At 45.0% G+C, this 13,115-nt stretch overlaps 1 protein-coding gene across 3 annotated transcripts in view; it reads left to right on the top strand.

The window, feature by feature from the left end:
- Positions 1-45: 45 nt before the first annotated feature.
- The window catches only part of GALNS (galactosamine (N-acetyl)-6-sulfatase), a 53,044-nt gene continuing 39,974 nt past the window's right edge, over positions 46-13,115 (top strand). For all 3 annotated transcript variants that reach the window (XM_088460795.1, XM_088460796.1, XM_088460797.1), the window contains exons 1-3: positions 46-214; positions 1,989-2,112; positions 3,013-3,087. In XM_088460795.1, the coding sequence (XP_088316921.1) occupies positions 116-214; positions 1,989-2,112; positions 3,013-3,087 (298 nt within the window). In that variant the 5' untranslated portion in view covers positions 46-115. The remainder of the gene's footprint in view (positions 215-1,988; positions 2,113-3,012; positions 3,088-13,115) is intronic.

The raw sequence follows: 13,115 nt of genomic DNA, 5'->3' as shown, positions 1-13,115 counted from the left end.
AGAGCTGTATATCATGTGACATTGGGACTGCAGCAGTCACATGACTGTCACTGTAAAACTAAGTTAGTGTAACAGAACGAGGGGAACTTCTAGCTGCTATAACTAAATTACTACCATGTCTCCTGTGTGGACTGTAGCTGCTCTCTGTCTTCTCAGAACCGTTCTGGGAACCAACGGGACCCGTCCCAATATTATTCTGCTGTTGATGGATGATGTGAGTATACAGGGTGGGCTGGGATATTGTCTAGTTGTCAGTCTAATAACTTTTTCTTGCAGTGAGATTACCGTGAGCGTTGAGTGCAGCACAGCTTACACCCATGTAACAGTTTATTGCATTACTCGCTTTTATGTCTGTGTAATGTCATTGTTTATGGTTATTTTAATCCAATGCGTTTGACACTTTAAAACTACATTGTATGCAGACTACATGGGGCCCTAGTGGTACGATTTTGGAGAATAGATGTGTTATGTGTGACTGAGGTATTACATATAATGAAGCTGTATCACTATTTTGGTGATGGAAGATAAGTAAGGAGGGGAGTTAGCTAGGTCCACCCTGACCCCAATCTGGCAACGACATTGATGGTCGGTCTTCTATATTTAAATATTCCCAGTCTTCTTTATTCCATATTTGTCTTGATACTTGTAACCAATTATTTTGAATGCAGCTTATGTATGCATTTTGTTCCAATGTGAATTGCATTGGTGTATGAACAATTGACATTAGGAATAGGTCTACAGTCTTTCACAGTAAAGGTCCTATGTGGGCATGAAGGCTTAGATTAACTGTAAAGAAACTGGGAATAGGGCTACTGTTACTTCCAACCAGGAGGTAGATCATTGTCCCATGGTTTCAAAATGCCAATAGAAATAAATGCTACATCATGCTTGTTTAGCATTTATTTTTATTGCCATTTTAAAACCATCAGTCAAAGCCGACAATGTTTGCCGTCTTTGAAAACACTCCTCGTAAGCTGGGTACACACTAGACAATATATATTGGATGATTTGTCATTTTGAGGCAAATCAGCATGACAAATCGCCCCATCAAGTGTGTACGTACGCGCTATTGGACGCTCCTGTGCGTCCTTCATCACCTCTTGAGATCTGCCTCCAGTGCAGGCAGATCTCAAGGTCCGGTGGCCGACACCATGCTTCTGGATGTGGCGGGGGAATAATATATCGGGCGATTGTACACCAGATCGTGAAGTGCGTGTATTTATTGTGCTTTAGAATCTACCCTCTGGCCTGCTTCCAGATTCTATACAGTTAACCATTCTTTTTGTTTGTTTTGCTTACCCTCAGAGTGCCTTCTGCATCACATTCTATTCAGTAAGCCATAGTTTCCCAAACTCTGCCATTATAGTCCAGGTTTTAAGGATATCCATGCTTAAGTCCAGATGTTTAAATCAAATTGACTGAGAAGATACTAATTAAGTCATCTGTGCTCAAGCATGGATATTCTTAAAACCTGAACTGTAATGGGAGAGTTTGGGAAACTCTGCAGTGAGTTATTCTCTCTCTACACTCCTGCTGTGCAGGATGGAAGATGCACCTATAATTATCCCAAAATAACTGCAAGTGTAATTTTTCTATTCAATCCTTTAAAGTTGGGTACACACTGCACAGATATATCTGCAGATCGAGTGATACACACTGAATAACCATCATCTGCTTCTGGCCAGGGGACGTGTCCCGCCCCCCCTCCCTGCGGCCTCTGCTGCATGTGGACCCCCCGTACAAATTGCCCTATGGACAGATATATCTGCCATTGGCTGTGCAGCACTGCCGACGCAATATGTCTATGAACAATGTCGTCTAAAGACATATCGCTGGTAAACACTGGCCGATGGTCACCAGATATATTGGCCTATCAATTGATCAGCCAATATATCTGTCAGCATGTACCCAGCTTAACTGCATGATTGGCAGAAAGTTTGTCATCAAAACTATTTAAAGGACACTAATAAATTGTGCTTTTGATGTAGATGGGATGGGGAGATCTCGGTGTGTTTGGTGAACCCTCTAAAGAGACCCCTAATTTGGATAAGATGGCCTCAGAGGGGATTCTGTTTCCAGATTTCTACACAGCAAATCCTCTGTGCTCCCCATGTAAGTGTACAGTATGTGCTATAAACGCTTCAGATGAAATTTAACTTTTGCTTTATATTTTCTATACATTTTGTGAGCAGGATATCATGCAAGCCATAGACTATGATTGAAGACAAGTAGTAGTAATAATAAATACCTGACATTTCTGTTTGCCCGATAACTAAAAGGGCAATGCTTTCGCTAGCCGTGTCTTGCCTAGTAAAAGCACTGCTTTTTTAATTATCGGGCATAAACACAAACAGAAGTGACTTTGTAAATAAACTTCTAAAGGTGCGTATCCACTTCCGATTTTATCAGGTGATTGAACAATAACGACGTTGTTATCGTTCAATCGTTTGCAAATCATGCATGAATCGCGTACATTAATGTCGGAAACGACCAACGATGCACGCTCCCGCTGGTCGTTTCCGATATCAATCATCGCCCGAACATGCTGGTCAACCTGACGATAACGTCAGGTTGAGCATGTTAGGGGATGATTGATGTGCCTACACTGAACGACTGATCGTTCAGTGTAGGCACAGCACAGATTTGGAAATGCCTGCGCGATTACAATGTCGTAATCGTGCTGTCGTTGGTATGTCTGTAAGTAGATGCGCACCTTTAGAGGGATTGATGGTAGGTTTACTAAAGCTTCTAAAAATGGTAGTGTTTACCATAGCAACCTATCAGATTCGGTCTATCATTTTTCTAGGAACCAATAGAGTAATGATAGCTAAAATATAATTGGTTGCTCTGGACACCACCACCATCCTTTTGGAAGCTTTAGTAAATCTAACTCATAGAGATTATTTATTTCTAAAATGCATGCACTCAGTTTCAAGCAGTTTGTCTTTATTTTAATTTAGTCATTTGTGGACCCTATTCAGTTACAGTATGATTATTCTTTGTATTGTACAGCAAGAGCATCCTTACTAACCGGCCGTCTTCCCATACGGAACGGGTTTTATACAACAAACGGCCACGCCAGGAATGGTGAGAAGAACTTTTATTGCAATTGCTCACTTTGCATTCTTATTGATGCACTTTTTTGACCATTGTAATGCTGAGGTGCTATATAACACCTTGCTACCTGGTAGTGTGCATGTGTGGCGATAGAGAAATGTGAATGTAAAGTATCATATGTAAGATATTCTATTTATTACTTATTGATGTTGGTGAGCCTGTTGTGCTGACTTCTATGTACTGATCTCGGGGCCTGATTCAGACCTGCTCACGAGCGCTACACGCTCGCAAGCGGGTCGATGGTGGCCCAGTACGCATGCGCACAACGGAGCCGGCTCTGTCTTGCGCATGTGCGAAACCCGGATAGCGACGGGCAAACCGTCGCTCCGGGTCTCGTACCAAAGGGGGCGTGCTGTCGATGTTGAGTGAGGGGCGTGCTGTCGATGTCAGTGGGAGTGCTTTCGGCTCTGTTAGAGCCAAAAGCACTCTTGGGCTTGCGGCAACGAGACCCTACCACAAGGGTCTCGTTGCAAGCCCGATGGGCGCGATGGTCTTGACCATCGTGACCATCATCATGGCCGCTCACTATAGCTGTGGGTGGTCACTCACAGCTTTGCGAGTGGCCAGCAGGCCGTTCTGAAAAACCAGAGGGCCGGCCCTGATTCAGAGCGAGCGCTCTGTCAGAGCGTCCAGCTCCAGCTCTGAATCAGGCCCTCTGTTTCCAAGGAGGATGTTCAAATGTTTGGCATTGTATTATATTTCCCGACCTCCTATTTAACAGGACATTCCACCTTCAGACCATTTTAATTTATGAACGTACAAAGCACCACAGCAGCCTTTACAAAATATATTGCTTTGTCCTCCTGGCTGTCATTTTCCACCCCCATGTGTATATGTATATGAATTCTTCATTTTGTATTCTATAGCCACAGCATACATTACTCCTTATGATGGGGTTGGGTACGGGATGCCGGCGCTTAGGATCCTGCCGGTCAGGATACCGACGCCGGCATCCCAACCAGGTTACAATCCCGACGCGTAGAGGTAAGTAAGCCTAACCTAACCACTCACCCTAACTCGCCCTCCCCGTAGCCTAAACCTAACCTCTCCCCTAGTGCCTAAACTTAACCCTCGCTCCCCGCAACCTAAACCTAAACCTAACCCTCCCCCTATTGCCTAATCCCTAACCCTCCCTCTAACCCCAGTACTTACCCTTGGGATTCTGGCATCAGCATTCTGAATGCTGGAATCCCTGCGGTCAGGATTATGACCGCATCGCCTTATGATGTATGCATACATACACGCTCTAATACACAGGGTTAAATTGTCCCATGCCACTATTTTCCCCTTCTGCTACTATCAAATTAAATTTACTTACTGTACATTGTCCACATTAACGGAGGTAGTGTGCTTATGTATGTATATATTATTTATTATTTATTACCAGTTATTTTTATAGCGCACACATATTCCGCAGCGCTTTATAATCAATCCAAAATACAGTAGTGGCACTCGCAGGGCTAATCATCCAGGATACAGACGGTGTACTGACACCAAATCAATAACCTGTATACACGTGTGTCAGGTCAACGTTTCATTTTTATTACAAAAATTTCTTTGTAATAAAAATGAAACGTTGACCTGGCACACGTGTATACAGGTTAATGATTTGGTGTCAGTACACCGTCTGTATCCTGGATGATTAGCCCTGCGAGTGCCACTACTGTATTTTGGATTGATTGTATCTTGTGGCTGGAGGCACCGAGGCAAGCTGCTATTCCATTCCAATTGAGTGCCGGCCTGCTCTGTTTGTTGTATGTGTATATATATATATAATAGTATCATCAGGTGTTGAAAGGAAGACACTCTCCAGACTTTGTTTGAAGTTGCAATATTAATCAGTTTTTATTTAGGCATACCAAATTAATTTGCCAATGTTTTATGTAAAACCTCTGTCACAGCATCAGTATTCTTAACATCAGAGAGTTTAACTTCATCCTGTGGATATGGGGTATGGTATGCCGTTCTGTGTGTGATATAAACACACTTGATTGTGAATGCTGGACTACGCCTATACACATATATATATATATATATATATATACCCCTCTCTCCCCCTCCCTCTCCCTCTCCCCCTCCCTCCCTCCAAAGCACGGCGGCACTCAGGTATTACTATAATAAATCACATACACAGGGTATTACGCCAATGTTTTGATGCTTCTTTAATGCATCGTCATCATGGTAGTTTTCTACATGCGAGTGCCGCCTGACAGTGATTACTATATATATTAGGGGTGAGCGGGTTCGGATTTCTGAAATCCGAACCCCCCCGAGCCGATCCGAGTCCGATCCGAGTCAGACTCGACTTTTCCCGCCTGAATCGGATCTGAAATCGAGGCAAAACGTCATCATCCCGCCTTCTGAGTCTCGCAGGTTTTGGATCCTATATAAGGTACCCGCGTCGGCGCCATTTTCTCACTCGGCTGTGCACAGTGAACAAGGAGGGTGGGAGTTAGGGCTGGCTGGGCTGTGTAGTGTAGTGTAGTGCTGCTGTTGTCCACTACTTCAAAGTCCATAGGGGCTGGCTGTGTTGTGCTGTGCTGCTGTTGTTAATAGGGGCTGTATCCACTACTTCAAAGTCCATAGGGGCTGGCTGGACTGTGTTGTGCAGTCAGTTCTCCATAGGGGCTGTGTCCACTCCAAAGTCCTGTGCAGTGTCCCAGTCCTAAAGGGGTGCTGTAGTGTTGTCCAGGGGGTGCTCTGTCCATCAGGGGTGCTCCCCCCAAGTGCTAAAAAAATAATATATTTTCTGTGTTTGTGAATTGTGTGCGCAGTAGCCGCACGTGCATCAACAAAGTAGTGCCAAGCGTGCGCCTGTGTCATAAGTAAAGAGCCGGCTGGCTTGACCGTTAAAGGGTGCTGTAACCCCCAAAGTACACTCCAGTCCAAACCAAAAAAAAAATTATTTTCTGTGTTTGTGAATTGTGTGCACAGTAGCCGCACGTGCATCAACAAAGTAGTGCCAAGCGTGCGCCTGTGTCATAAGTAAAGGGCCGGCTGGCTTGACTGTTAAAGGGTGCTGTAACCCCCAAAGTAAACTCCAGTCCAAACCAAAAAAAAAATAATTTTCTGTGTTTGTGAATTGTGTGCGCAGTAGCCGCACGTGCATCAACAAAGTAGTGCCAAGCGTGCGCCTGTGTCATAAGTAAAGGGCCGGCTGGCTTGACCGTTAAAGGGTGCTGTAACCCCCAAAGTACACTCCAGTCCAAACCAAAAAAAAAATTATTTTCTGTGTTTGTGAATTGTGTGCACAGTAGCCGCACGTGCATCAACAAAGTAGTGCCAAGCGTGCGCCTGTGTCATAAGTAAAGGGCCGGCTGGCTTGACCGTTAAAGGGTGCTGTAACCCCCAAAGTACACTCCAGTCCAAACCAAAAAATAAATTATTTTCTGTGTTTGTGAATTGTGTGCGCAGTAGCCGCACGTGCATCAACAAAGTAGTGCCAAGCGTGCGCCTGTGTCATAAGTAAAGGGCCAGCTGGCTTGACCATTAAAGGGTGCTGTAACCCCCAAAGTACACTCCAGTCCAAACCAAAAAAAAAATTATTTTCTGTGTTTGTGAATTGTGTGCGCAGTAGCCGCACGTGCATCAACAAAGTAGTGCCAAGCGTGCGCCTGTGTCATAAGTAAAGGGCCGGCTGGCTTGACCGTTAAAGGGTGCTGTAACCCCCAAAGTACACTCCAAACCAAAAAAATATATATTTTCTGTGTTTGTGAATTGTGTGCGCAGTAGCCGCACGTGCATCAACAAAGTAGTGCGAAGCGTGCGCCTGTGTCATAAGTAAAGGGCCGGCTGGCTTGACCGTTAAAGGGTGCTGTAACCCCCAAAGTACACTCCGAAACAAGAAAATATATATTTTCTGTGTTTGTGAATTGTGTGCGCAGTAGCCGCACGTGCATCAACAAAGTAGTGCCAAGCGTGCGCCTGTGTCATAAGTAAAGGGCCGGCTGGCTTGACCGTTAAAGGGTGCTGTAACCCCCAAAGTACACTCCAGTCCAAACCAAAAAAAAAATTATTTTCTGTGTTTGTGAATTGTGTGCGCAGTAGCCGCACGTGCATCAACAAAGTAGTGCCAAGCGTGCGCCTGTGTCATAAGTAAAGGGCCGGCTGGCTTGACCGTTAAAGGGTGCTGTAACCCCCAAAGTACACTCCGAAACAAGAAAATATATATTTTCTGTGTTTGTGAATTGTGTGCGCAGTAGCCGCACGTGCATCAACAAAGTAGTGCCAAGCGTGCGCCTGTGTCATAAGTAAAGGGCCGGCTGGCTTGACCGTTAAAGGGTGCTGTAACCCCCAAAGTACACTCCAGTCCAAACCAAAAAAAAAATTATTTTCTGTGTTTGTGAATTGTGTGCACAGTAGCCGCACGTGCATCAACAAAGTAGTGCCAAGCGTGCGCCTGTGTCATAAGTAAAGGGCCGGCTGGCTTGACCGTTAAAGGGTGCTGTAACCCCCAAAGTACACTCCAGTCCAAACCAAAAAATAAATTATTTTCTGTGTTTGTGAATTGTGTGCGCAGTAGCCGCACGTGCATCAACAAAGTAGTGCCAAGCGTGCGCCTGTGTCATAAGTAAAGGGCCAGCTGGCTTGACCATTAAAGGGTGCTGTAACCCCCAAAGTACACTCCAGTCCAAACCAAAAAAAAAATTATTTTCTGTGTTTGTGAATTGTGTGCGCAGTAGCCGCACGTGCATCAACAAAGTAGTGCCAAGCGTGCGCCTGTGTCATAAGTAAAGGGCCGGCTGGCTTGACCGTTAAAGGGTGCTGTAACCCCCAAAGTACACTCCAAACCAAAAAAATATATATTTTCTGTGTTTGTGAATTGTGTGCGCAGTAGCCGCACGTGCATCAACAAAGTAGTGCGAAGCGTGCGCCTGTGTCATAAGTAAAGGGCCGGCTGGCTTGACCGTTAAAGGGTGCTGTAACCCCCAAAGTACACTCCGAAACAAGAAAATATATATTTTCTGTGTTTGTGAATTGTGTGCGCAGTAGCCGCACGTGCATCAACAAAGTAGTGCCAAGCGTGCGCCTGTGTCATAAGTAAAGGGCCGGCTGGCTTGACCGTTAAAGGGTGCTGTAACCCCCAAAGTACACTCCAGTCCAAACCAAAAAAAAAATTATTTTCTGTGTTTGTGAATTGTGTGCGCAGTAGCCGCACGTGCATCAACAAAGTAGTGCCAAGCGTGCGCCTGTGTCATAAGTAAAGGGCCGGCTGGCTTGACCGTTAAAGGGTGCTGTAACCCCCAAAGTACACTCCGAAACAAGAAAATATATATTTTCTGTGTTTGTGAATTGTGTGCGCAGTAGCCGCACGTGCATCAACAAAGTAGTGCCAAGCGTGCGCCTGTGTCATAAGTAAAGGGCCGGCTGGCTTGACCGTTAAAGGGTGCTGTAACCCCCAAAGTACACTCCAGTCCAAACCAAAAAAATATATATTTTCTGTGTTTGTGACTTGTGTGCACTGTGGCTGCACGTGCATCAACAAAGGAGCAGCGCCAAGCGTGCGCCTGTGTCCCATAAGTAAAGAGCCGGCTGGCTCATTTCTTAAAGGGTGGTGTAACCCACAAAGTGCACTACTCTCCAGCAAAAATAAAAAAATATTTTCTGTGTTTGTGTGCGCTTTAGCCGCACGTATATATCAATATAACATAAATGGAGGACCAAACTTTCTCTGATAAAAATAAAATAGGGAAAGATCAAGAACCACTTCCTCCTAGTGCTGTTGCTGCTGCTGGGAGTTGTTCATCATCCCAGAGAGGAAGTAGGAACATCACTACTTTTACTAAACAATTGACCCTCCAACAGTCCCTAGCGATGAGGATGAAGTACGACAGCAGTCATCCTGAAGCAAAACGTATAACTGAGGCCTTGACTGCTATGTTGGTGTTAGACGTGCGTCCGGTATCCGCCATTAGTGCAGTGGGATTTAGACAATTGATGGAGGTAGTGTGTCCCAGGTTCCAAATCCCGTCTAGATTCCACCTGCATCCTCAAAGCAGCAGCGACAAGCGTGCGTCTGTCTGTTAAAGGGTGGTGACACCCTCAAAGTGTGCTACACAAACAATAAAAATATTGTTCTTTTTTTTTCGGTCTTTGTGAAATGTGTGGGCTGTAGCCGCACCTGCATCCTTAAAGCAGCAGCGACAAGCGTGCGTCTGTCTGTTAAAGGGTGGTGACACCCTCAAAGTGTGCTACACAAACAATAAAAATATTCTTCTTTTTTTTTCTGTCTTTGTGAAATGTGTGGGCTGTAGCCGCACCTGCATCCTTAAAGCAGCAGCGACAAGCGTGCGTCTGTCTGTTAAAGGGTGGTGACACCCTCAAAGTGTGCTACACAAACAATAAAAATATTCTTCTTTTTTCTGTCTTTGTGAATTGTGTGGGCTGTAGCCGCACTTGCATCCTCAAAGCAGCAGCGACAAGCGTGCGTCTGTCTGTTAAAGGGTGGTGTAACCCTAAAAGTGCTCCAAAAAATAAAAAACTATTTTTTTAATGTGTTTGTGACTTGTGTGCGATGTAGCCGCACGTGCATCAACATAGTAGCAGCGCCAAGCGTGCGCCTGTGTCATAAGTCAAGGGCTGGTTTGGACATCTGGTCCGGACTGAAGGACGTGCCAACAATTTCTGACAAGTCTACTGTCACTGCATATGATACTGTCCTCAAAGCAGCAGCGACAAGCGTGCGACTGTCTGTTAAAGGGTGGTGACACCCTCAAAGTGTGCTACACAAACAATAAAAATATTCTTCTTTTTTCTGTCTTTGTGAATTGTGTGGGCTGTAGCCGCACTTGCATCCTCAAAGCAGCAGCGACAAGCGTGCGTCTGTCTGTTAAAGGGTGGTGTAACCCTCAAAGTGCGCTCCACAAACAATAAAAATATACTTCTTTTTTTTTTCTGTCTTTCTGAATTGTGTGGGCTGTAGCCGCACTTGCATCCTCAAAGCAGCAGCGACAAGCGTGCGTCTGTCTGTTAAAGGATTACATCGGTGACAGCATCCAAGTAGGCATGTCAGACAGTCCGTACCTGTACTGGCAGGAAAAAGAAGCAATTTGGAGGTCCCTGTACAAACTGGCTCTATTTTACCTGAGTTGGCCCCCCTCCAGTGTGTATTCCGAAAGAGTGTTTAGTGCAGCCGGGAACCTTGTCAGCGAAAGGCGTAGGAGGTTGCTTCCACAAAATGTGGAGAAAATGAGGTTCATAAAATGAATTATCAACTCTTCCAGGGAGACCAGCCTCCAGAACGTACAGAGGGACCTGTGGTTGTGGATTCCAGCGGGGACGAATTAATACTCTGTGAGGATGAGGATGTACACACTGAAGAGGGTGAGGAATCGGTGGATGAGGAGGATGAGGATGACATCTTGCCTCCGTAGAGCCAGTTTGTGCAGGGACAGATTAATTGCCAGCTTGTTTTGTGGGGGCCCAAACGAACCAATCATTTCAGCCACAGTTGTGTGGCAGACCCTGGCGCTGAAATGATTGGTTTGTTAAAGTGTGCACGTCCTGTTTATACAACATAAAGGTGGGTGGGAGGGCCCAAGGACAATTCCATCTTGCACCTCTTTTTTTTCTTTGCATTATGTACAGTTTGGGGCCTAGTTTTTCAAACTGCCATCCTGTCTGCCACTGCAGTTTCACGTCTAGATGGGTCACGTGTTTGTGCCGCCCACTCGTGTCGCTTAGCAAAGTCATCCAGCTACCTCGGTGCAACCTTTTGGACATAAAAACACTATTGTGAGGTGTGAGGTGTTCAGAATAGACTGGAAATGAGTGGAAATTAAGGTTATTGAGGTTAATTATAGCATAGGAGCAGAAAAACCTACAAATTCTGTGATTTTAGCTGTTTTTATGCTTTTTAAAAAAAAAATACAGATCCAAAACACAAAACCCAGAACCCAAAACACGGAAGGGTGGTTTTGGCAAAACCAATCCAGATCCAAAACACGAAGAAAGATCCAGATCCAAAACACAAAACACGAAAAGTGGCCGGTGCACACCCCTAATAAATATATATATTGATGAGACATTCCATTTCTGAAGTTCTGCAGACATTCAACCTTCCTCGATCTACAGTGTCATGTGTATACTTGGAATACCTCATGGAAGGCATTACCACCCACCGTGGACAGCACAGTGGCCAAAAAGGAGTGATTAATGATTGTAACAAGCGGCGTCTGGCCACAATTGTCTGTGGTAACAGACAAGTGACACTGGCTCAAATCACATCCACGTTCAATGCAGGAGGTACCAGACGCTTATCCAGCAGGTCAGTGCAGAGGTCTTTCGCTTTCATGGGATATGGGAGCAGAAGACCCACCAGAGTGCCCCTGTTAACACTATGACACCGGAAACAATGCCTCACCTGGGCTTGTGACATTGCTAATTGGACATTGGAGGACAGGTAACGTGGCGTGGTCCGATGAGTCACTGATGGTAGGGCTGATAGTAGGGTTTGTGTGTGGTGCTGACCCCATGAGGCCATGGACCCCAGTTGTCAAGATGGTACCATGCAGACTGGTGGTGTTTCCATGATGATGTGGGGTGTGTTCACATGGCATGGGTTGGGTCCACTGGTCCACCTGAACATGTCATTTACTGGTAACCACTATTGAAGCCCTTCATGGACATCATGTGCCCCCACAATGATGGAATATTCCAGCAGGATAATGCACCGTGTCATCATTCCCAAGTTGTCCAGAATCAGGGGCCTATTTATCAACAAGTTTTATCATTTACAACGAGTGATAAAACTTGTTGCGTATGATAAATGGTGCTTGAGCCAATCAGCTCCAGCTGTCATATTTTAAGCAGATGACAGTTGGGAGCTGATTGGCTGGAGCACCGTTATCATAGGCAACGGGTTTTATCATTCGTTGTAAATGATAAAACTTGTTGATAAGGTGCGTATACACGGTACGATATCTATGAACGATAACAGTATCGTTCAATGATCAATCGTTAATTTTTATGCAGTCAACGACCAACGATGCGCGTTCCCGCATGGACGATAATGATATCTATGGTCGTCCGTACATGCAGGCCAACTTGGACGATTTCATCAAGATTTGCATGTTCAGAGATGTGGCAGGATGACTTCACTAAAATATATCTATTTTAGATATCTATCAGTGTGTACATCTAATATCGTTTGTCCTGCACTACAGAAAGTTCAAGGGAAATCGTTCAGCGATATCGTTGGTTGCGCAGATCGTACTGTGTGTATGCAGCTTTATTTTGATGAGCATCCTGAGAGTTCTGACAAATAGTGTGGCCATCACGTTTGCCCATCATGAACCCAATCAAGCATTTATGGGATGTTATGGAGAGGTCCGTTCGCACCCAAGACCCTACACCTACAAATATCAGGGAGCTGTGGAAAGCTATCCAGACGACAAGGGTCAACATCTCTCCAGTGGTCTTCTGTCCACTTGTAGAATCAATGCCACGTCTAGTTATCGTACTGCTCTGGACACTGCCAAACAAACATATTTCCAATCTCTTATCTCTGCTCAAGCCTCTAACCCCAAGCGACTTTTTAATACATTTAAACTGCTTCTTACCCCTCCCTCACCCAAACCACCTACTACTATCTGTGCACAAGATTTTGCTTCCTATTTTAGGGACAAGATTGATGAGATCCGAAATGAAATGGTAGGCTCTTCCTCAGCTAGTGACCTGCTCAATTCGCTACCTTTATCCTCTGGCACATTCTCTTCATTTGATCTCACATATGAAGATGAAGTATCTTCCCTCTTCTCATCCTCCTACTCTATTACCTCTTCTCTAGATCCTATACCCTCACAAATCAGTAAAGCTCTGTCTCCTGTGCTTATCCCAACCCTAACGAAAATCTGTAATCTCTCTCTCTCTACTGGCATCTTTCCATCACTGTTCAAGCATGCAGTGATTACTCCTATTCTGAAAAAACAAAATTCTGACCCCAACACTCTCTCAAATTACCGTCCTATCTCCCAGCTCCCATGCCCCTCCAAGCTACT

The sequence above is a fragment of the Taudactylus pleione genome, unplaced genomic scaffold (assembly GCF_031769625.1).
Source record: "Taudactylus pleione unplaced genomic scaffold, aTauple2 ptg000985l, whole genome shotgun sequence".
NCBI classification, from domain to species: domain Eukaryota; kingdom Metazoa; phylum Chordata; class Amphibia; order Anura; family Myobatrachidae; genus Taudactylus; species Taudactylus pleione.
This window is presented reverse-complemented; position numbering and strand designations above follow the sequence as displayed.